The following is a 26,499-nucleotide window of genomic DNA, read 5'->3' as shown; positions in this document are numbered from 1 at the left end:
GGCATATAACAATTATAATTTTTTTCCCCTTACCCAAATTCTTATATGAGACTGTCCTCACCATCAACTGATGGTGAGACCAGTTCACACTTGCGAATTTAGGTATGTTACTTCTATAGTTTAAACATGTTACTTTTTTTATATATAATTTTAGAGGAGGTACTTTTTTTAGTTTAGGTATGTTACTTCTATAGTTTATACATGTTACTTTTTTTATACGGAGTAGTTTTAGGGGAGATGCCTTCTTAATTTAGACATGTTACTTTTTTTTATATAATTTTAGAGGAAGTATTTTTTTTAGTTTAGGTATGTTACTTCTATAGTTTATACATGTTACTTTTTTTTATACGGAGTAGTTTTAGGGGAGATACCTTCTTAGTTTAGGTATGTTACTTCTATAGTTTAGACATGTTACTTTTTTTTATACGGATTAGTTTTAGGGGAGGTACCTTTTTAGTTTATGTATTACTTCTATAGTTTAGACATGTTACTTTTTTTATATATAATTTTAGATGAGGTACTTTTTTAGTTTAGGTATGTTACTTCTATAGTTTAGACATGTTACTTTTTTTTTATACGGAATAGTTTTAGGGGAGGTACATTTTTAGTTTAGGTATGTTACTTCTATAGTTTAGATATGTTACTTTTTTTATATAATTTTAGAGGAGGTACTTTTTTAGTTTAGGTATGTTACTTCTATAATTTAGATCTGTTACATTTTTTTTATAGTTTTAGGGGAGGTACGCTATTGGTTTCGCGCTCGTCACACCATCAAGTTGATGGTGTGACTGGTCTCACAGGAGACGCGCTGTTTTCTTTAATTAAGCCTACCTATGCGATATTTCTAAATAATTCAACCTTTATGACCAACTACTATTATTAAGCCTAACAAGTTACTAACCTGCTATAGGCGGTATTCACCCTTACGTGGCATGTAACAATTATAATTTTTTTCCCCTTATTTTCTTTAATTGCTATTTTAATTTTCGTTCCTCGACTCTCTCCTCTGCTATTTTCTGCTTCATCTTTGAACTCCTCTGTAATCCCCCGTAAATTTATAAATTTTATTAATATATTTTAACGTATATCATTTATATTTAAATAGAATTTATGAATTTTAAGTAATAAATATATAATTAACGTATATTTATTTTATTTTAAGTACGTTCTAAATACTTAACGATTTTTGAACCTTATTATATTTATATATTTAATGTATATTTAATTTCATTTAAATATATTCTAAATATTTTAACAATTTATGCAATTAAAAATAGTTTTTAGAATCATACTTTGAAAAGAATTTAAATTACGAAAACACGTTGAATTGGAAATACATCTAACCATTTTTGGATTCAAACAACATCAATCCTAATGCTAGCCCAACCTGATGAAGCCCATCATAATAAGCCCAAAACTCTTTCTTTCCTTCTCTTCCTATTTCACGTAAAAACAAAACACACAAACCAAAACCCCTGCTCCATACTTCACGTGAAAATCACAAGAATCTCAAACCCTCCTCCCTCTCAGCCGCCGGACATCTGCTGCTGCACCACCCTCGCCGTCGGCGTCTCCTCCTTTGTCCGGTAATCCTCCCTCCTCTCCTTCTCTCTTCCTCTTTCGTCTTCCTTGCTTTCTCACCCCGTTTCTGCTTCTGTTTCGCGACCACCGAGCAGCCCCCGCGTCGCCGCCCGAAGCTGCGCCGCACCACCACCGCTCAAACCTGCCGCTGCCGTGCCCTGCTCGTCGGCAGTCTCTCTCCTCCCCTTCTTGTTTTGGTTATTTCTTAAACCCTAAGTTATTTAAATATTTTGATTTAATTTTATTGATTTTAAATTATGTTTCTTGAATTAAATTATTAATCTTTATAGTTAAATTATAATTTTCAGATTTGATATTGATATTGTAAATTAATTAATTTCAGTTTTGGTTGATTAATATGTAAGTTATGATTTTAAATTAGTTTAGTGATTTAATTCGTGTTTATTGAATATAAATTACAAGTTATTATGATTAAAGTATATTTTCAGATTTTATATTATGTTTATGTAACAAATTTAATTTCCAGATTTATTAATTTGGTTAAATAAGTATTTTAAACTATTAAAGCATGAATTTTTAAGGTTTTATTATGTTTAAAATCATAATAGAATGATTATACCTATTAAAGTTATTATTTTTATGATCTTAAGGATGTTGAATATATTTTGAGCAAGTTTTGAATTATTTTATATTGCTGGAAATTTAAAAAGGAACGTTTGTTGGAGTTTATGATAATTAGGGATCGTATTAATCACTATTCTAGGAAGTTAATTAATTAAGTTTCGATATTGGGGAATGTTCTAAATATGTTTAGGATGTGTTTAGAGTACGTTAGTGTTGCTGTAAATTATTAGGAATTGATTTGGGTACGTTTCTTGATTATTTTAGGCGGAGAATTCTTTGTAGGCGACTTTTGAATTCGTTAAAGTGGCCTATCAGTTTGTTTACACAAGGAATGTGTGTGATTTGTTGAAACCATGTTGAAAGTGTTGATGAACTTGGTTATGTTGAAATTGTTGATGAATTTGGTTATGTTGAAATTGTTGATGAACTTGGTTATGTTGAAAGTGCATGTTTAATATTGTTGAATGGACATGTTAAGCATATATATTTCGTTATGAGAATTATAACATGTTAGTAGATGATTGATGCGAACATGTTGGTTGGGAACATTAGATTATTATATATATATATATATATATATATATATATATATATATATATATATATATATATATATATATATATATATATATATATATATATATATATATATATATATATATATATATATATATATATATATATATATATATTAATTCAGATCGATTATTCATTGTTCCCTTTTAGTTTTTTTTCACTACTTTATGAGTGCCGTGGACCTTGTTTAGTAAGTTGAAACCTTATACCCATATAGAGGGGTTGATCAGTATTAAAGGAAATGTTGGATTTAATTGGAATGAGTCATGCTTGATGCCTTGTGATCACATACTTAATTCCAAGATAAAAATAGTTGTGAATAATCGTTGATTGTATGACTTATGTGATTGTTGAGTCGTAACAGAGTTTAATTTGTAAATCATGTAAAGTGAAACTGAGTAGCAATAGCTTTAGACTGTGCACGTCTAAAGTGACGGACAATCAGGAGTTGGGGTCATGGGTAGCCTATGGCTTTTTCTGGGGCCGGATTGATCACCGGTTCTATTTTATTCAAAAGTCCCTCGATATCGCAGGTCATTGGGGTTTACGGAGTCGCGCCCGTACCTCGTCTTCCTTAGTGAAGAAGAAGAAGTTTCTAGTAGCAACTCGGTCCATTGACTATTTCAATTAAAATAATGTAAAGGATACAAAAGTCTAGTCCAGTCAAGTATAGCTTTCAAGTCAATATGTTTAGGTTTTCCTTTCTTATGTTTCATTAGTATCATGTTAGGGTTGTTCGTTTATTAGTATCATGTTAGGATTGTTTCTGTTTTAGTATGTAGTACTCAGCTTTGCTGATTACGTGCTTTGTTTGTGTGTGTTGATCACAGCTATGCCTTATTGGTCCTGTGATGACCCATTTTGGTGACTAAGGATCAATAAGCATTGTTCATCTACAGGTTTGAAGATGATGCATCATTGGGATCGGGATTAGAGAGCTTGTATTTATTTTGTTTTGCTAAGTAACTTGGTTTGTTAATTTGGACTTTAAACTTGTCGTACTATTTATATTCCCTTATTTTCGTTGGTTGGTTTTGGGATTAAACCTGTAATCGATTATTTATAAACCTAAAGTTAGTTTTATGTTTTCCGCTGCAAAATTCTGAATAAGCCATTACGTTTTCACACGGGCGATAGTGCCTTGATAATTCTCTACGTTTTATATTAAAAGGTTATTTTAGAAAAGAGAGAATTGTCGGGGTGTTACATCCTCTCCATTATTTCTCTTATACCTCTTCTCTACCATTGTCGATCCCTCATACCTCTCCATTCGAAGTTCATCAAAAATAATCAGCAATTGTTATGGCTGGGGTAAAGCAATTGCCTGTTCGATCTGGATCTGGATCTTCTTCAAATTCAAGGTTTTTTTTCTTTCTAAATTTTCAACAAGACCACAATAACCAATATCCCACACCATAAAAAAAACTATATTATTGCAACAGCTCGGGTTTTTACGAACTGACCATCAAGGAAGCCCAAAATTCAAAATTTACCAAAACAGGAACAAAAACGCTAAGGTTCGTAAGTTCACCTTCAATTGTACGATTTTGGAGACGAAATTTGAATGCGTGTGGATGAAGTCACCTATTTTCACAAGAAAATTGCTGATGATGTCATGAACCTGTACAATTGTGGTTGAAACAGCAGTAATGGAGGAGAGAGGAATTGAAACACGGTACAGAGAAGATAAGGGTTAAGGGTTTTTTGAAAAAAAAAATGAAATCCTTGTTTTGGTGGCAAGTGATGATGACGTGTCCAATATTTTAGCAGGAAACCAACTTTAGGTTGTCAACGTTTTTAACGTTGACTTTGTAGCAGGTAACCGGTCATCCAGGCTTAATAATAGTAGTTGGGTCATAAAGGTTGGATTATTTAGGAATATCGCATAGGTAGGCTTAATTAAAGAAAATCGGGCAAAGGTTGGATTAATAATTACAAATTTTCCTTTATAAAACTGTTCAAGATCTGTCACGGATCTATTACTGTATACTGAAAGACACACCAGGAATGACACGTGTCATGTCTGGTGAGTCCTTAGTATTCTTTTCTTTCTTTTTTTGCCGAAAAGATTTCACCATATTTAAAAAAAAATTATATTCCTTTTTAAAAAAAGAAAATCAGTCCTTATTAATTGATATATACTTCCACCGATTTTTAATACTCGCAACGTTTGTGATTTCTATACTATTCACATATTATACTTTGACTATTGTTGGTGATTTATACGTAAGATAAAACATAGTCACGTGGGATCTTGTGATTTGTCTTAATGTGTATTTTCAAAATATGATATTCTTATAATTTTTGCTTAAAGAGGATTAAAGATATTAATGAACAAAGTTGTGCACTGACATGCGTGAAAGTGACAAACATTGCGAGTAATAATGAACGGAGGAAGTATCCTTATATTATATATTTTTCAAAATATACTAATATAGCAAAATACATCTTTTATACTACGCAATATTATTTTTTACAATTTCATTTCTGAACAATCAATCAATAATTACACTACTTTATTTTAAAATAATACCAAAAATATTATGTGTTTCTTCTTTGCGAGAGAATATTTGTGGCACATTTTTAACTACCAAGATCAATAACTATAACTATCAATCAAATACTATATACTTAAAGACACGCAAAACTCCCTCAAAAAAAAGACACGCAAAACAATACCTGTCAATACCTGTTGATTTCAAAAAATTTGTGAAAAGAGTAAATATGAGAAATTTTTTATAAATAACTGAAAGAAACAAATATTGGCAAATTGTTACCTTATATTGAAAGTAAATATGAGTACACTTATTTCAAGAAATATAAGTTTAGATAAATTTAGTTAACCTAAGGTTCTGTTTTATTCGACTTATTTTGTCTGAACTTATATTAACTCGATTTATTTTATCTGAAATAAACTTATTTTGACTAGAATAAACTTATTTGTGTGTTAAAAAGTCTGAAAAAAACTTAATATTTTTTTTAATTATTTATTTAGGGAAAATTAAATCAATTGGTGTCTATGAACTCATTTACGAAATATATTTTATTTTATTAAATTTTCTGTAAATAATTATTAAATTATTAAAAAGTATTACATAAAAATATTTACGGAATAGTAATTATCATGCGTTGCACGGGTACTAAACTAATACAACGACTATAAATATGTTGTATTTGCATAAGTTTAAGGGTGAGCCAATCAAGAGAGCTCCCACAAAATATGAGGGGTAGAAACAAGTGTTCTACCAAAATCAAATATTGTTGTACAATTTTTATTAATGTAATCAATGATAATAATGCAATTTTATTATATTATTCACCCCTATCAAAACTTCCGCTTCCGCTCCGGTTATTCTTGAACATCTCGCTGCTGAGGAGGAATCGGTGGGCATTGATGGTCCATATAGAGGTTTCTAAATCGAAACATGTTGTCACACCTAGAGCAGTGATACTTAAAATGTTTATGCTTTCTATCATTGTGTGTGCATAAATTGATTCGTCTTGGGAAGGGATTTTGACACGTAAGGCAGAAATCCATGGGTACATGACAGCATTGAAAGAAAACAAACAGGATTTTCAGTTTTACGAGAATTTACTAAAGTTTTGACGAGGGTTTACCAGAACAGGGAGGGTGTAAAAAGGTTGAGAAATGATTTTGGGTATAGATATTATAGGAGATGACTATATCTGGTGGGTCGGCTACCCGGCTGAGCTGGATGTAGTGAATGGACATTTTTCTTTAGTCATCAATTTTCTTAGGTGGATGGTGGACAAGTTGTAATTAATACATAAAAAATTAAATGCATGCTCCAATAACACACTCTGTAGCTAATTTGGTACAAATTACTAAGTATAATAGGACAAATTACAAACTATGTCCAACGTTTTTTTTTTTTTTTAGGGGAAAAATATGAGTTTATACGGTTTTGAGATGATTGTTTTGGTTGATTGTTAGGAATTGGTTTTTTTGCGTTAATTTTCAGATGTTTACTTTAGGCTCCGTTCTATTGGACTTATTTTGTCCGAACTTATATTATCTGAACTTATCTGAACTTAACTGAACTTAATTGAAGTTATTTTGTCTGAAATAAAATTATTTGTGTGTGAAAATTTCTGAAAATAAACTTATTTTTGCTAAACTTAACTGAACTTATCTTAACTTAACTGAACTTAATTGAATTTATCTGAACTTATTTTGTCTAAAATAAGTCAAAATAAATCGAACTTAGTTGATTTAAATTTTTTTGTTAAGACTTTAAATTTTGTTATATACTAGGTGAATCGGCTAGTTGCGCTCTTTTGTGAAGTTGGTCACTTGGTTGTACTTGCATTAGCTAAAAGCCTAAGAGTTCACGGAACCTTTAAAATTAGGAATTGGTGGAAAATATTTTCAATGACTTTTATTTATTTATGATTTCAAGTATTTTCCATGATTTGGTTTGTAAAGGGATAAAATAATATTTTTCTAGCTAATTTAATAGTGGAAATTAACTTTCTAGAAAGTCACATTTTCCTCCATCTTCCTTACCTCTAGGGGTGCAAATGAGTCGATACGTTCGTGAACTTGTGAATAATTTTGGTCAAAGCTCGGTCAAAACTAGTTTGATAAATTAATAAACAAACTTGAACAAAAACTTTATGCTCGTTAAGTAAATGAGTCAAAATCGAACAACTTCATGTTTAGCTCGTTAATGTTCTTGACCAACTCGTTTAAATTCTTTTGTATGCATAATTATTTTCAAGTATAATCTCAAAAAAAAAAATCATAAATATTTTAGTTTCTTTCTATATCTTTTAAGTGAAATAAAATTTGTTACCTATAAAAATTTGACCAATGATTTTGTATCATACGTTATAATTTTTTATCGTAGAAAGAAACCGTTACAAAATTAAATGTATTCATATAAATTTTTTGTTTTAAAAGTAATTTAGGGCCCGTTTGTTTTATCAAACTCGAGTTAAGCTCGTTTAAGCTCAAATCGAAATGCAAACAAGCTTGTTCATGAACAAAGCTCGAATAAACTACTACCTTCGTTTCAATAAGTTCTTTACACTTACTATTTGCACGGACTCCAGTGCAATGTTTGACCGTAATTATATCCAATTTTGTATGGCAAAAAACTATAAAAATTTGATATTTATAAAATAATGTTCGAGAAAAATCTAACGAGATATCTCATGATAATTTTTTATAGATATAATAGTGAGAATTTATGGTCGAAGTTTCATTGTTGGACATATTTTTTTAAAGTGTAAATAACTTATACAGAGGTAGTATATTTTTTATAACAAATATTTTTCAAAGCTCGTTCAAGCTCAAACACTAATAAATTTTTATCAAGCTCAACTCAAACAGACTAAATTTTAGCTTGGCTCGACTTGTTTACAACCTTACTTACTTCTCTCTCCTCTGCGATTCTGCTCCCATCAATCGGTCAATTCTTACCGTTTCACTATTAGATAGATATTCTTCATTTAGTTATTGTGAGAGTTTTTCTCCCACATGGAATAAATATGATCTTTTGAGTGTCTTTAAATATACCCATGTAACTCATATATTGAATATGTGTTGGGTTGAGTTGTTGGGCCAAGTGGAGCATTGGGCTTGGTGTGCTAGTATTGGGTTAGTAATATGGCTATATATTATTAATCAAGACTTAGCACGCACACGGTTTTTTTGATGACATACTTAATTAATGTTAATCTTTTTGCGGTTAATTAATTAATATTTCGGTATTAATTATTTATTTATTTCAAATAGGATAATACCAAAGGCAGTTATTTATTAACTGTCATATTGGTGGTTTCCTATTTAACCTAATGCATAATGTTAATGTAAATTACGTTCCTCTCATATTTCTCAGAAATCACATGTTCATGAGAATGAATGATCTTGTTGTAATCATTTCATATGATTAGGGAATCCTAGGGGTAGATTAGCTTTGAATCCCATCAGCAATATAGTGGGGGCTAATATTATCCTAAGGACAAAGATTAACTCGTACTAATCTAGTTTATGTATTTTCGTTTTCATAATTCAAAGTATAATTTATAACATTCACTATCATTTTCTGAACTTTATAATTTTTCTCACAACGACAAAACAAAGGAAAACTAGTACAAAATTATTGTTATCCATGAAAATTGATCTTTCATTGAAATATTTTTCGGCGCTCAAAAAGTAACTTAGCTTAGCAATCTGCCCCTTGCATGTTAGCCTATTTAGTTCTTTTCGGCGGCACCAAACATTTTGGATTTTCCACGCATTTTTCTCATTCGGGGGATGGAAAGTGGAAAGAGACAGTGTAATATTCCAAGATCAACAATCAGAATCGTACAAAACATTTCGGATTTTCCACGTGTATTTTCATTCCTGAATTTCATGTAAAATTAACATACTAATTAAACAAATATGACGTCAAAAAACACCCAAAACAAAATAAAATTACTTTGTACTACAACGTAATAGTAGTCAGTGGCGGAGCCAGGATTTCACGGATGGTGGGTCACCATTCTACGCCGCTCACCGTACAATCATTAATTAATGTATAAATTAAAAAAAAATACTTAAAACATATTCTTCCTTTAAACTAGAAAAAAACTAAACAAGTCATAATTACAAACAACTAGAAATAGGGATGGTGAGGCGCTTTTTTAAGAAAAAAAACTAGAAATATCCTGTGTTTTCCTCTTTTTCATTCTGAAAATTAAGTCACAATTACAAACAAGTACATAACATTGAAATAATATATAAATCCTAAATCAACAAATTCCTAATTCAACTATTTAAATACCAAATCAACAAATTCCTAATTTCTCAACAATTCAATTCAACTCAACAATTCAACAATTCCTCAGCAATGCAATTCAATTCAACAATTCAATTCCTCACAAATTCAATTCAATTCCTAATTCGTCAACAATTCAATTCAATTCAACAATTCAATTCCTCACAAATTCCCAAATATCACAATTCACAAACAATATGTAAATATCACAAACCCAAATATCACAATTCACAAACAATATGTAAATATCACAAATTCACAAATTCACAAATATCACAATTCACAAATTATCAACATATTACAATTTATAAATTCATAAATTCACAAATCACAATTCAATTATTATCAATAGTTTAAAATTTATATGTTTAATAGTTAAAATTTTAATGTTTAATAATTAAAATTAATACAATTATACGATTTATACCTCACGAGTTGAATCGAGTTTCGGCTCGACGGGCGACGGCTCCTCCTCGAGTCACCGTGCTCGGAAATGATGAAAACGGTGCGTCGGTGCTCGACTAGTCGGCTGCTCCTCCTCTTCTTCGGTGCTCAACACTGCCTCGAGGCCCTAGACTGCTCGATGCTCGGTTCCTCTTCCCCGCAACCACGGTGACTCGGTTCTGCTACTGATCTGAGTTCGGTGGTCGGATGACATGGTGAGTGGTGGCTGGTGGCTGCGGGCTTGCGGCTGCGGCCTGCGTCGAAGAGAGAAAGAGAGAGAGAGAGAGAAGGTTTTTAGGTTTTGGGCTTTAGGTTTCACTTGGCTGCGTTCCAGAGACTCAGAGAGAGAGAAAGAGCGCCGTTTTTGGGTTTCATTTTGGTTTTCAATTTTTTTTTTTTTTTTTTTTTTTTTTAATATTAGTGGGTCACGTGACCTAGGTTGCCCAAGCCTAGGTCCGCCACTGATAGTAGTGACTAGTGAAACATCTAGCAAGGAGAAAATGTCATAAATACCATTAATTATCAAATTGTAACACTCCATAAAATTTGGGTTAGAAGCACTATCAACATCCGGAAATCAAGCCAATGACATTTTGGTCGACTTTACTGGTTAAGACTGGTGACCTACAGTATAGATTTTAGTTTGAATCTCCTCACTTTCATTTATCATCTGTATTGCTCTACTTACCGCTCATTCGCACTATAAATAATAGGCAAATTTGTCAAAAATGACCTTTAATAACTCAAATTTTGCGAAAAAAGACCTTATATAATTTTTTTTTGTGAAATCACACCTTAATGTAATTTTTTTTTTGCGAGAAAGGACCTAAGGGAAGTTTCCGGCATTAAGTGAGATTTTCCGGCCATTGACTTGCACGTGAGCAACACGTGTGGCTTAACTTGGCTAAAGACACCGATTTTCCAGAGTCTTGAATTTTCAAACTTGATTTTATTTTGGTTTTTTTTTTCAACTTCAGATTTTAAAGCCTGGAATTTTGGAGGAAAATTGGGTGTGGTTAGCAAAATAAAGCCACACATGCTTCTCACGTGCAAGTCAATGGCCGGAAAAGCTCAGTCAATGCGGAAAACTTACTTTTGGTTGTCTTTCATAAAAAAAGATTATATTAAGGTGTGATTTCACAAATAATAAATTATATAAGGTCATTTTTCGCAAAAAAAAAAAATTTACATTAAGGTGTGATTTCACAAAAAAAATTATATAAGGTCATTTCTCACAAAATTTGGATTATAAAATGTCATTTTAAGCAAATTTGCCTAAATAATAATAGGAAATTTACAAATACTACCTAAGTGTTTAGTTATATTGTTCCCAATTATTACATTAGCTCATATTTTGGCCATCACAATCATACTTTAATTAATCTAATTAATTAATAACTAAACACCTAGATATTAATTAACAACTTTTAACAAAGTAATTAATACAACTGACATTAGTCCCATACTCCCATACTACAACTGTCCAGATTTAGTGGTCACTTCACAACCTGTGGAATTAATCCTGGATATAGACTATAGAGAGATTGACAATAGTCATTTTAAATTCTCAATCAGATTAGATAAGCATCATTTGGAATATATGATTTGAGCAACATTCTCACTTGTTTATGACAAACAACCCGCAGTTAACCACTCACACAAATTAAACACACAGAAAAAGGCCTTCGACCCGATCCGAATAACAATTATCGGCAAATTCGATAAATAACAAACAAACGAATACGGACCTCAATTCATGTTCATTTTCTGGTCACTTGTTTGTTATTATTAGTGGAGCGCTAAACCCCGCCCTATAAATACTCACCCGCCCTATTAAATTCCACAACTACCCCTCTCTATATTTACCCTTTACTTTTTTACATTTTTTACCCCCATCAATCCAACTCCCTCCATCAATACAGTAGAGGTAAATACACCCAACAACCAGAGGTAAATACACCCAACAACCAGATTCAGGCACCTTCAACCCATAATCCGGCAAAAATTTCCGGCCACCTTCAACCTAGAATTCCAAAAAAAGGGCCTACGGCCTACGCTAAACCCAGAATTCCGGCGAAGAAGAGAAAGGTCAGACCCGCAATGATGACCCGTGGTGCTCCACCACCGCTCAACCCATAATTCCGGCAACGATACCCGTGGTGCTCCACCTCCGCTCCACCCATAATTCGGCCAGAAGAGAAGCGAAGGGGAGTTAAAGTGGTCGGCCGGCGAGTATGGTAGATCCAACAGCAGCTAAGGCGGGACAAGCGGCGGCGAAGGGAGTGAAGGCTAGGAGAGGTAAAACGGCTTCGGTGGTGGCAAGGAAAACGCCGGCAAATCGCAAGGTATGTCCCTGTTCTCTGCAATTTAGCATTCATATTTACTCATTTTCACTCCAGAATTCAAGCAAGAAACTCTAGAAAAGGGAAAAAAACTCAATCCAATTAAACATAAACCAAACTCACATAATTTTCTAATTAAGAAAAGCCTTGAGAATATAGACACTATAATTACCTGATTAATTGGTAGCATTGGATCTGAAACTTCAACTTTGTGTTAATTCGGATAAAGTTTGAATGATTTTGCTGATGAGTTGAGATGAGAAAGAAAGAAAGTGATGTGTGCACTATTTCAATTCATAGCTAGATGGGCATTTTTCATTCCGTATGTTTTTGCATTTTGCATTCCAAATTTAATTTTTTATTTTTTTTAAAGGGAAAAAACTCTAGAAAAGCATACTGTAGGTTGAGTAAAGGAAAAAAGCTAATTAATGTTTAGTTAAGGAGCCCACTTTGTTAATTAATGTTTTCCTATTTAAAACTAATTAATGTTCTCTTCTTACACATGAGTTACTGCTCATATTCCAAATAGCCTTAGACTTCTTTGTTTTGAGCTTGCCTCATGGTAGAGACTTCTGTTGTTTGAGCTTCTACCATGGTGTAAGCTTTAAATGAAGAAGTCACTTCCATGGTAGAAGCCTAAAACGCAAAAGTCTCCATGTTAAAAAATAAAATTTGTTTTATTTTTATTGGAGATATTAATTAATAATAAATCATTAATCGATCTTAGGATTATTTTTGTTAAAACTATTATAGTCTACTAGTTAAATAAGGATTATAATTAATTATTTTTGTTAAAACTATTATAGTCTACTAGTTAAGTAAGCATTAGCCTATTAGTATTGAGAATAGCTAATGATTAATATCCAAATTGTTAATTAGTGTTATAAGTTTTATGTATTGTCTAAACTAATTATAATTTAGGCTAACGAACATTCGTATACTTGTGAAATTATTAAGCCATAAGCTAGGGCCCAAAAGGAGAAACTACAACAAATATTTCTTTGTTTATTTATTTTGGTAATGGGAATTGTAATCGGGGAAGAGCCAAAATGTGTGATCCCAAAAACAACTAGTTTTAGTTTTTACTGAATTTTGGTTGTATAATTCCACGTGAGAGTAATAGGCAATGACAGTAACCTAACCACAGTCCACAGTCAGTCAGGCATTTTTGCTAATTACTTGGAAATTAAGAAATTGCGATAAAGAATGAGAAATAATAATTAGTAATCTTCATTATAATTGGATAATAAAACATACTGATATTTTAAAATAAATATAATGTTAATTAATTACTAATTAATTCAAATATATAGCGAGCAATTGGAGAATCTACCTCGTCTGTTTATCTCACAAGTGATGGTGACTCCGGTGTTCGACATACTCGAGATCGACGTATCGACGCTTCAGTTAGGAGACAGGGAGAGAGGCAGACTGCACCGTTGATGCAACCGGTGGTTGAGAGTGAGTCTTCTCGTCCATTCGATGACGAGGATGATGATGATGTGGGCTTTGAGCATGAGTTGGAGGCCCAATTGGACATGGCCGAGGACGTTGTACCCACAGACGGTGTACCCACAGACGGTGTACCCACAGACGGTGTACCCAAAGACGGTGTAAGTTTTCCCATTACTTTAGTGATTACGAAGGGCACGAGAGGGAGGTTTGTCAGATCTGAGTCGAGCTCTACCACTACTCCGAGATTTAGTAAACGACATAAGCAATTGACAGATGATTCTTGGATGGTTAAAGGTCATACTCCCGGTGGTCCGACGGATGATAGCGTCATTCCTAGCTTTGGTGGACATGTTGCCCGACAGATTTGGGACGGGGTAGAGAGACGGATAGAAGTCTTGAAGTGCCAGAATAGAAGCCATGCTTGTTCGACTCTCAGGAGCTGGCTAGATGAATTTTCGGATGATTTGAGGCGACGTGTCGATGCGACTGGATTATCTCACCTACCATTTTGCATGTTTCCTCATATCGACATGCCTTTGATTTCTGCGTTCGTTGAGCGGTGGCAGCCCGACACGAGCACTTTTCACATGCCGTTCGGGGAGATGACTATTATGTTGCATGATGTGTGGCATATCCTTCGCATTCCAGTTGAGGGGCGTTTTATTTCTGCTGAGAGTAGTAGCGAGCATTTGAAGTGTGACATGGTGGAGCTACTTGGAGTTAGTTTTGATGAGCTTAAATCCCCTCACTGGGTTGGTGGTGGTGTGGCAATCGAGACCATAATCGTTCGTTGTCATATGGTTGATCGGACTCCTGATACGAGTTTGGTTGGTTGGATGTTTTTGATGCTTGGAACATCGTTATTTGTCGACAAGAGTGGTAGTAGGATTAGACCATCGAGCATACTCGAGCTTAAGGATGGTGGCGTAGATAGTGTTACTCAGTATTCATGGGGAGCCGCCACACTAGCTTTCCTTTATCGCCAGCTTGGGGTGGCTAGTCGGGGTGGCAGCCAGGGCATTTCAGGATGTTTGACGCTATTGTTAGGTTATGATACATATGACATTACATAGATCATGCGGAAACAACCATTAACCCAGGAAACATATTATTTACACATAATCATTTAGCATAGTTTAGATGCATACTCTTTGTTGCGTGCCTTCCCTAGCTGCGCCCGAACCGAACAAGAACAAGTCTTTTAGGACTCCAAGTGTCGTCCCTCCGTAGAAAGTCCACAGCACGTCCGGATCCGCCTTAAGATTGACCAACTAGAATCGCCCTTAAGGTACTCAGAAAATTCGGCACTTTTGGGGCAAGATGGGTGTTTGAATTTTCTCTCAAAAAACTCACTTTTGAATACTTTTAAAACTTGTGTATAAATTATGACCCCTAGGCCTTTATTTATAGAGTTATGGAAAAGGAATCGTAATCCTAGTAGGATGCGAATTAATTGGAATTAGAATTCTACATGAATTCTACTTAATCAATTTATCCAATAGGAATAGACATTTAATCATACCCTGACTCTTGCAGATTCAGGAATCTCGCATGAGCTCAAACTCACACACACACGGCAGCCACAAGGGCTGCCCACGCATGCGAGCAGCAGCCCACGCAGCGCGGCCCACGCATGCGTGGCCTTGTGCGCGCTGGGCTGTGGCGTGCGTGCTTGCTGGGCGACGGCCTGGCTTCGTGCTGGGCCTTCGTCCGGCAGGCCTCGTCCGATGCTAATTCGTACGATACGCTTCCGATTAAAATTCCATTTCCGGAATCTATTTCCGATACGAACAATATTCAATATTTCCGATTCCGGAATTAATTTCCGTTTCGAACAAATATTTAATATTTCCGTTTCCCGAATTATTTTCCGATTCCGGTAATATTTCCGATTCTGACAATATTTCCGTTTCCGGCAATATTTCCGATTCTGGTAATATTTCCATTTCCAACAATATTTTCCGATACGTACCATGTTTCCGTTTCCGGCAACATCTACGACTTGGATAATATTCATATTTCCGATACGATCCATATTTCCGTTTCCGGCAATATCATCGTTTCCGGAGTATTCATTTCTTGCCTGTGACGATCTTAGCTCCCACTGAAACCAAGATCCGTCGGTTCCGAATATTCATAGATGGAGTATTTAATGCCATTAAATACTTGATCCGTTTACGTACTATTTGTGTGACCCTACGGGTTCAGTCAAGAGTAAGCTGTGGATTAATATCATTAATTCCACTTGAACTGAAGCGGCCTCTAGCTAGGCATTCAGCTCACTTGATCTCACTGAATTATTAACTTGTTAATTAATACTGAACCGCATTTATTAGACTTAACATAGAATGCATACTTGGACCAAGGGCATTATTTCCTTCAGTCTCCCACTTGTCCTTAGGGACAAGTGTGCATTTCCTAATTCCTTTGTCGCTCGATGCTTGCTCTTGAACATAAGGTAAGAGTTGTCATCCTTATTATGTCCAGAGGTGTTCCTCGGTTTCAGAGTTCAACTGATCAAATAAACAGATAATCATAGCATATGATTCATCCGAGCACGGCCATGCATTTCACAGTTTCTAGCTCTCCGAGTGGCCTTGTACAACTTTTAAGCATCTCATCCCGATTTATGGGAGGACAATCCCAATCTTGCGATCTTGAGATTAGACTTCGTTTGATAGGTGATTACCTGAGCGTTGCCTTTATAGCCTCCTTTTACGGTGCGACGGTTGGTCAACGTCAAAGCAACCAGTTCTCAAACAAGTAATCTCAAATCACTCAGGTATTGAGGATTTAGTGTCTAATAATTTAATGAAATTTACTTATGACAGACTTTCATCTCTTACAGTAAAGTTTCATAGGTCTTGTCCGATACTAGTCTTCCCAAAGTAAGTATCTATGCAAATGATTATGACATTGCCATGTCCACATAGTTCAAGAAACAGAACTACTAGTCATCTTGCATTCTAATCGTCTAACGTTTTCTATGCGTCCAATTTTATAGAAAACTCCGACTAGGGACCATTTTCAACCTTTGACATTCAAGTTCACTTGATAGACATTTCTTAGTCACAGGACTGGTCCTGACAGTCTATCTTGAATATATCGTCAAGTTGAAGGGACTCATCATTTAATAAACCACAAATTAAATGGAAAAAATGAATTCCTTTCATTTATTGTGAATGATTAACCAATAATGTTTTACAAAGATTTAAACTCTAAAACTTTAAAACATTAAACAGAGACATCAAAGCCATTCTCCAATATGCTTGATTCCCATAGCTGCAGTGTGCGAGTTGTGCTTCGCTTGCGGCAGAGGTTTAGTTAATGGATCTGATATGTTGTCATCAGTTCCAATTTTGCTTATCTCGACTTCTTTTCTTTCAACGAACTCTCGTAGAAGGTGAAATCTACGAAGTACATGCTTGACTCTCTGGTGGTGTCTAGGCTCTTTTGCCTGTGCAATAGCTCCGTTATTATCACAATACAGGGCTATTGGTCCTTTAATGGAGGGGACTACACCAAGTTCTCCTATGAACTTCCTTAGCCATATAGCTTCCTTTGCTGCTTCATGTGCAGCAATGTACTCCGCTTCAGTTGTAGAATCCGCAATGGTGCTTTGCTTAGCACTTTTCCAGCTTACTGCTCCTCCGTTGAGGCAGAAGACAAACCCAGACTGTGATCTGAAATCATCTTTGTCGGTTTGGAAACTTGCGTCCGTATAGCCTTTAACAATTAATTCATCATCTCCACCATAGACCAGGAAGTCATCTTTGTGCCTTTTCAGGTACTTCAGAATATTCTTGGCAGCAGTCCAATGCGCCTCTCCTGGGTCTGACTGGTATCTGCTTGTAGCACTGAGTGCGTACGCAACATCCGGGCGTGTACATATCATAGCATACATTATTGAACCAATCAATGATGCATATGGAATCCCATTCATTCGTCTACGCTCATCAAGTGTTTTTGGGCACTGAGTCTTGCTTAGAGTCATTCCATGAGACATGGGTAGGTAGCCTCGCTTGGAGTCCGCCATCTTGAACCTATCAAGCACCTTATTGATATAAGTGCTTTGACTAAGTCCAATCATCCTTTTAGATCTATCTCTGTAAATCTTGATGCCCAATATGTACTGTGCTTCTCCTAGATCCTTCATCGAAAAACATTTCCCAAGCCAAATCTTGACAGAGTTTAACATAGGAATGTCATTTCCGATAAGCAATATGTCGTCGACATATAATACTAGGAAAGCAATTTTGCTCCCACTGACCTTCTTGTATACACAAGATTCGTCTGCGTTCTTGATGAAACCAAAGTCACTGACCGCTTCATCAAAACGTATATTCCAGCTCCTGGATGCCTGCTTCAATCCGTAGATTGATTTCTTTAGCTTGCATACCTTTTTAGCATTCTTTGGATCCTCAAAACCTTCAGGCTGTGTCATAAACACAGTTTCTGTTAAAACGCCGTTTAAGAAAGCAGTTTTGACATCCATCTGCCATATTTCGTAATCGTAATATGCAGCGATTGCTAACATTATTCGAATAGACTTTAGCATTGCAACTGGTGAAAAGGTTTCATCGTAATCCACACCGTGGACTTGCCTGTAACCTTTTGCAACCAATCTAGCTTTGAAAACTTCAAGTTTCCCATCCTTGTCCTTTTTCAGTTTGAAAACCCATTTGCTTCCAATGGCTTGGTAGCCATCTGGCAAATCGACCAAATCCCATACTTGGTTTTCAGACATGGAGTCTAATTCAGATTGCATGGCTTCTTGCCATTGCTTGGAGCTAGGGCTCGTCATAGCTTGCTTGTAAGTCGCAGGTTCATCACTTTCAAGTAATAGAACGTCATAGCTCTCGTTCGTCAAAATACCTAAGTACCTTTCCGGTTGAGATCTATATCTTTGCGATCTACGCGGGGTAACATTTCTAGATTGACCATGATTCTCACCAGATTCTTCTAAAGATCTCTGAGTTTCATCCTGAATGTCATCTTGAGCATTCTCTAGAGTTTGTTGTTCGACTCGAATTTCTTCGAGGTCTACTTTTCTCCCACTTGTCATTTTGGAAATGTGATCTTTCTCCAAAAAGACACCATCTCGAGCAACAAACACTTTGTTCTCAGATGTATTGTAGAAGTAATACCCCTTTGTTTCCTTTGGATAGCCCACAAGGATACATTTGTCAGATTTTGGATGAAGTTTGTCTGAAATTAATCGTTTGACGTATACTTCACATCCCCAAATCTTAAGAAAAGACACATTTGGAGGCTTTCCAAACCATAATTCGTATGGAGTCTTTTCGACAGCTTTAGACGGAGCTCTGTTTATAGTGAGTGTAGCTGTATTTAGTGCATGTCCCCAAAATTCTAATGGAAGTTCGGCCTGACCCATTATTGACCTGACCATGTCTAGCAAGGTTCTGTTCCTCCGTTCTGACACACCGTTCCATTGTGGTGTTCCAGGAGGAGTCAATTCTGATAGAATTCCACATTCTTTCAGATGGTCATCAAATTCATAGCTCAGATATTCACCGCCTCTATCAGACCGCAGTGCCTTGATCTTCTTGCCTAATTGATTCTCTACTTCACTCTGAAATTCCTTGAATTTGTCAAAGGATTCAGACTTATGCTTCATTAGGTAGACATAACCATACCTACTGAAGTCATCAGTGAAAGTGATAAAGTAGCTGAAACCACCTCTAGCATTTGTACTCATTGGTCCACATACATCTGTATGGATTAAACCCAATAGTTCATTTGCTCTTTCTCCAACTTTAGAGAAAGGTTGCTTTGTCATTTTGCCAAGTAAACATGATTCGCATTTACCATAATCCTCTAAGTCAAATGGTTCTAGAATTCCTTCCCTTTGAAGTCTTTCTAAGCGTTTCAAGTTTATATGGCCTAATCGACAATGCCACAGATAGGTGAGATCTGAATCATCCTTTTTGGCCTTTTTGGTATTTATGTTATATACTTGTTTGTCGTGATCTAATAAATAAAGTCCATTGACTAATCTAGCAGATCCATAAAACATCTCTTTAAAATAAAACGAACAACTATTGTCTTTTATTATAAAGGAAAATCCCTTAGCATCTAAGCAAGAAACTGAAATGATGTTTTTAGTAAGACTTGGAACATGGAAACATTCTTCCAGTTCCAAAACTAGCCCGGAGGGCAACGACAAATAGTAAGTTCCTACGGCTAATGCAGCAATCCGTGCTCCATTTCCCACTCGTAGGTCGACTTCACCCTTGCTTAACTTTCTACTTCTTCTTAGTCCCTGTGGATTGGAACATAAGTGTGAGCCACAACCTGTATCTAATACCCAAGAAGTTGAATTAGCAAGTATACAGTCTATAACGAAAATACCTGAAGATGGAACGACTGTTCCGTTCTTCTGATCTTCCTTTAGCTTCAAGCAATCTCTCTTCCAATGCCCCTTCTTCTTGCAGTAGAAGCATTCGGATTCAGAAGTGGGTTGACTGACCTTCCTCTTTGCAGATTTGGCGCCAGTTTGCTTAGTTGGGCTGGCCTTGTTGCCACCTTTCTTAGCATTCCTCTTCTTTCCAGATTTCTTGAACTTGCCCCCACGCACCATAAGCACATCCTGCTTATCACTTTTGAGCGTCTTTTCAGCGGTCTTCAGCATACCGTGAAGCTCAGTGAGCGTTTTGTCCAGACTATTCATACTGTAGTTCAGTTTGAACTGATCATACCCGCTATGAAGAGAATGGAGGATGGTGTCTATAGCCATTTCCTGAGAAAATTGCTGATCCAGCCGACTCATATTCTCAATGAGTCCAATCATTTTGAGAACATGTGGACTTACGGGCTCGCCTTTCTTAAGCTTGGTCTCAAGAATTTGCCTATGAGTCTCGAATCTTTCGACTCGAGCCAGATCTTGGAACATGTTCTTCAACTCACTGATGATTGTGAAAGCATCTGAGTTGATGAACGTTTTCTGCAGATCCGCACTCATGGTGGCGAGCATTAGACATTTCACATCCTTGTTGGCATCAATCCAACGATTGAGGGCTGCCTGAGTGATCCCGTCGCCTGGAGCTTCGGGCATCGCCTCATCTAGGACATACTCCTTTTCTTCCTGCATAAGAACTATTTGCAAGTTCCTTTGCCAGTCAAGGAAGTTTTTCCCGTTCAACTTCTCCTTTTCGAGAATTGATCGAATGTTGAATGAATTGTTGTTTGCCATATTAAAAACTACAATTGAAAAGAATAAACAAATAAATAACCATTCACAGTTTCTCTTAATAAACTTAAATTCTAGCATTCATGCATAATTCAATGTTTATTAAGCATTTTATTCAAGTTATGTGTTCCGGCAGGTGTGAATAAAATGATTCCAAGATCCTAAAATCATTGAAGAACTAAGCACAGTTTGTCGACTTAATCCTAGAACATCTTAGGTAAGCAAAAGCCTTTTGCTAATAGTCTAGAAACCATTCTTGGTTGATAGGTACGTCTAAGAACTTATTAGGTAAACCTATCGAATTTGCCACGACATAAAAGGACTCCTTACTTATATCGTTGAGTTTCACCAAAACTAACATGTACTCACAATTATTTGTGTACCTTGCCCCTTTAGGACCAATAAGTAACACCTCGCTGAGCGAAAACTATTACTAGATTGATGTAAAGGATATCCAAGCAAGTGTATATTTTGGCATGGCACCTTTTAACTCAATTTTTAAGTTTGGAACTTAAGGCTCTTACTATGTTGGTTAGATTTTAAGTGAACTAAAATCCTTAATCATGCAACATAATCAAGCTTTTGATCTCATGCATTTTAAGACATATTTAAAGCAATAAATAACTTAAAACATGCATAAGATATTTGTGATCTAGTATGGCCCGACTTCATCTTGAAGCTTTGACTTCAAAGTCCGTCTTGAAAATCTCCGTGGGAGGCACCATTTTCTTCAAATAGGATAAGTTATAACCAATTACAACTATTTGATGGTACGCAGACCATATTTGAATTGAAAAACAACTTTGGTACTTTAGACCAATTACATTCAAATTAATGGTACGCAGACCATATTTTCTATCCTATTTGGGCCATACTAGTCACTTCATAACCTGCAAAACAGTACATATACAATATATACCATTCACCCATTCATTATCATGAATGGCCCACATAGCTGGTTAGTTAAACACATTATGCATCACGTAAACATTTGCAGCAATTAATCAAGGGCACCAATAATCTACCAATTATTCAGTCCTTATTAATTCTAATCGAGTTGTTTTAACCTTAAGGATTTGTAGACCTAATCAAGAGTTTATGACTAAAAGCACTCCCACTCAAACCAATAAATTCATATGCTTTACTAATTTTAAACATAAAATTGTATTTCTAGTCTAACCGGAAACATACAAATTTAATTAAAATTTAAAGCTCATATAAATTTATAATTGAATCCAAAAATTTAATTTTAATTTCAGTCGCATTTAAATTAATTCATGATTTTAATTTTAGTAAAATAATTAGAATAAATTCCATTTATTATAATTATAATATTCAAAATTAAAATCCAAAAAATTAATTCAAATTATTAATTTTAAAATTAATTAAAATTACGTGAACTGAAATTTTCAAATTAAACATTCAAAACGATCTAATCGAAACGCAAACACCCTACGCGTTGCACGCCCATGGGCCGTACGCACACAGCCATTGCTGGCCATGTGCGCGCAGCCCATGCGCTCGTAGCATAGCTGCTGCTGTCCCAACGCAAGCCTCCGCACAGCGCCCCATCGCACGCGAGCTATCGCTCGCAGTGCGCGCGCGAGATCGCTCGCTGGGCGCGCTGGATCGCTCGCTGGTGCGCGCGAGCCATCGCTCGCTGGGGCGCTGCATCGCTCGCTGGCGCGCGAGATCGCGCGCTGGCGCGCGAGATCGCTCGCTGGTGCGCGCGAGTGATGCTGGGCGCAGCGCTCGTGGCACGCGAGCTTGCGCTCGCTGCGCACGAGGCTGCGCGCTGTTGTGCGAGGCAGCGCGCGCTGTGGCGCAGCTCGCTTGCTGCCCACACGGGACTGCCTTGGCTCGCCCCTCGCCCATGCCCATACGTTCATTGCTCGTGGCACACGACACAAGGCAGGGCTGCTGCCTTGTGCTCGTGCACTACGGCCTTGCTCATTGCATTCGTGCCGCACGGGCGACGAGCTCCCTTGCTCGTCGTCGCATGCCCGCATTATACAACACCCCTTAAGGGTAACACGAAGCGTCCATTGCTTCGTGCGTGCAAGTTATTTGAACGAATCGCATAAAAATTTAAAATTTATATTTAAAATTAATGACAAATTAATAAATATTATTAATTTCATAATTTTAGGGCGAAAAATCGAAAATTTATTATCCAATTGATTTCCGATTGTTATGGATTCAAGTCTAGGTCATAAAAATTTAAAATTTATCGTAAATTTACAATTTTATGGTGGTTTTTAATCATAGGTTTCTAATTAAATTACAATTAATTATGAAAATCAAATTAATTCTAAATTATTCTAATTTTCAACAAATTAATCATAATTACAAATTAGATTGCATAATTAACAAGACTAGGCATTCAAACTTGTTAAACATATGCAATAGGTCAATCAAAAATTCAAGATTTATCAACAAGAATCGCAAATATTTAATTTAACATCTTAAATTTACGAAATTTTGCATTCGAAAAACTAAAACCTTCGAAAAGTCATAGTTAGGCTTCGAATTTGAGAATTCTGGGTTCGGCAGAAAAATACTATTTTTGTCAAAATTTTAGAATGCCTTTTACATGCGGAATTGACACAAAAATCACTCAATTCGGATGAGTAATGAAGAAACTGCCGAAAAACTGCGTACATATAATTAAATAAACGCAATTTGCAATTAATTAACAATTACGAAAATTAATCACCCCTTTTAATTCTTGCAAATTTGTAATATTTAACCATGTTCATGCAATTTAGATTATGAAAATAATAAGGGGCTCGTGATACCACTGTTAGGTTATGATACATATGACATTACATAGATCATGCGGAAACAACCATTAACCCAGGAAACATATTATTTACACATAATCATTTAGCATAGTTTAGATGCATACTCTTTGTTGCGTGCCTTCCCTAGCTGCGCCCGAACCGAACAAGAACAAGTCTTTTAGGACTCCAAGTGTCGTCCCTCCGTAGAAAGTCCACAGCACGTCCGGATCCGCCTTAAGATTGACCAACTAGAATCGCCCTTAAGGTACTCAGAAAATTCGGCACTTTTGGGGCAAGATGGGTGTTTGAATTTTCTCTCAAAAAACTCACTTTTGAATACTTTTAAAACTTGTGTATAAATTATGACCCCTAGGCCTTTATTTATAGAGTTATGGAAAAGGAATCGTAATCCTAGTAGGATGCGAATTAATTGGAATTAGAATTCTACATGAATTCTACTTAATCAATTTATCCAATAGGAATAGACATTTAATCATACCCTGACTCTTGCAGATTCAGGAATCTCGCATGAGCTCAAACTCACACACACACGGCAGCCACAAGGGCTGCCCACGCATGCGAGCAGCAGCCCACGCAGCGCGGCCCACGCATGCGTGGCCTTGTGCGCGCTGGGCTGTGGCGTGCGTGCTTGCTGGGCGACGGCCTGGCTTCGTGCTGGGCCTTCGTCCGGCAGGCCTCGTCCGATGCTAATTCGTACGATACGCTTCCGATTAAAATTCCATTTCCGGAATCTATTTCCGATACGAACAATATTCAATATTTCCGATTCCGGAATTAATTTCCGTTTCGAACAAATATTTAATATTTCCGTTTCCCGAATTATTTTCCGATTCCGGTAATATTTCCGATTCTGACAATATTTCCGTTTCCGGCAATATTTCCGATTCTGGTAATATTTCCATTTCCAACAATATTTTCCGATACGTACCATGTTTCCGTTTCCGGCAACATCTACGACTTGGATAATATTCATATTTCCGATACGATCCATATTTCCGTTTCCGGCAATATCATCGTTTCCGGAGTATTCATTTCTTGCCTGTGACGATCTTAGCTCCCACTGAAACCAAGATCCGTCGGTTCCGAATATTCATAGATGGAGTATTTAATGCCATTAAATACTTGATCCGTTTACGTACTATTTGTGTGACCCTACGGGTTCAGTCAAGAGTAAGCTGTGGATTAATATCATTAATTCCACTTGAACTGAAGCGGCCTCTAGCTAGGCATTCAGCTCACTTGATCTCACTGAATTATTAACTTGTTAATTAATACTGAACCGCATTTATTAGACTTAACATAGAATGCATACTTGGACCAAGGGCATTATTTCCTTCAGCTATTGCAGGCATGGATATATGAGTATTTTCCTACTTTTCGTCCACACACTTCTCGACTTACTTGTGAGCCGGGTACGGCTCGTGCCTGCATGTGGAGCATTAGACAGGAGCGCAGGAGTTTAGTTCGACTACAGTCATTTCGTACATCCATAGATCAGTTGATGTCTGCAGAGGTAATTAATTTATTTCTAAATGTGTACCGTATAAAGTTGATCCGACATATTCTTGTATAATAATTTAAATATTTTATTATTGTTGTTTATGTAGGTAACATGGTTGCCTTACGGTCCTGACCCTGCATTGACTGTTCCGAGGACCACACTCTGTGGGTGGCTTCGATATCGTGATATTATTGAGCCTTACATGCCCGATCGGGTTTTGCGTCAGTTAGGTTACATGCAAGTCATTCCATCCCCGATTTTGAGACCAGAGTTATCCTCCGGAAATTGTCTTCTGTTAGGGTTATCCTCCGGAAATTGTTCTTGGACAGCTGCCAAGATAACATTCGGCTTTGCTTGAGCCGAAGACATATCACGAACAAGTTTCTTTGCTTCTAGACTAAGGCCGCTCATCTGTCGGTTGCCTTCTCGGTACGTAGAAAATTCATTATTGTGCATCCCGTTTTGTTCAGGACCCAAGCTAATCACCCAACCATTTTCACACGGTACCACTTTAATCAGGAACTTGCAACCGCATGCTTGAGTTTTGGTGTTTGGTCGTTCCGCTATTTCCACATTCCTTCCTTTGCCCCAATTCCTTTCACCACGATTGCATCTCAAATACAATTATCCGCGTTTCCACGAGGATTTCACAAGCATAAAACCATTGCTATTAGCAATGCTTTTAGCCCACTCGAAAGTAGCATCATGAGTCGGAAAAATTTCAGAAGTAACAAATTTTGGATTATAATTCACACCGTCACTACCAAAGTCTTGTAAAGGAACCTGTCAAATAAAATAATAATTATAACAAATATTTAATTTTCAATTAAAATATATTAAAATAATTAATAAATTAATCAAATAAATAATTAATATCAATTACAAATTCAATCGAATAAAAGTAAAATAAAATTCTATGTAAAAAATTAGTTAGACTTTTTGGTTTTGAGCTTCTACCATGGTGTAGACTTCTTCGTTTTAATCTTATACCATGGTAGAAGCTCAAATAACATAAGTCCGCACCATGGTGCGAGCTCAAAACAAAAAAGTCTAACTAATTTTTTTCTGAATAATTTTTTCAAATGTGAAGGGCAAAATTACAGAAAATTATTTAATATCATTAATAAAATAAAAATAGATTTACATTTCTTTTTTAGCATTGAGACTTCTGCGTTTTAGATTCATGCCATGGTGGAGACTTCTTCGTTTTAAG

At 35.9% G+C, this 26,499-nt stretch overlaps 1 protein-coding gene and 1 long non-coding RNA gene across 2 annotated transcripts; one reads left to right on the top strand and one right to left on the bottom strand.

Annotated features, from left to right (window-relative positions):
- Positions 1–11,508: 11,508 nt before the first annotated feature.
- LOC130463863 (uncharacterized) lies at positions 11,509–13,621 on the bottom strand. Its single transcript, XR_008924055.1, has 2 exons — positions 12,489–13,621; positions 11,509–12,334 (listed from the first exon to the last, which is right to left on the bottom strand). It is a non-coding gene; the product is annotated as an uncharacterized lncRNA (long non-coding RNA).
- Positions 11,838–25,827, top strand: LOC110802108 (protein MAIN-LIKE 1-like). The gene is made up of 4 exons (XM_056833136.1): positions 11,838–12,319; positions 13,630–14,814; positions 25,131–25,298; positions 25,393–25,827. Exons 1-4 carry the CDS (start codon positions 12,209–12,211, stop codon positions 25,642–25,644), a joined length of 1,716 nt encoding a protein of 571 aa, XP_056689114.1. The 5' UTR covers positions 11,838–12,208; the 3' UTR covers positions 25,645–25,827.
- The last annotated feature ends 672 nt before the right edge of the window (positions 25,828–26,499 follow it).

The sequence above is a fragment of the Spinacia oleracea genome, chromosome 6, assembly GCF_020520425.1.
Source record: "Spinacia oleracea cultivar Varoflay chromosome 6, BTI_SOV_V1, whole genome shotgun sequence".
In the NCBI taxonomy this organism is placed as follows: Eukaryota; Viridiplantae; Streptophyta; class Magnoliopsida; order Caryophyllales; family Amaranthaceae; genus Spinacia; species Spinacia oleracea.
This window is presented reverse-complemented; position numbering and strand designations above follow the sequence as displayed.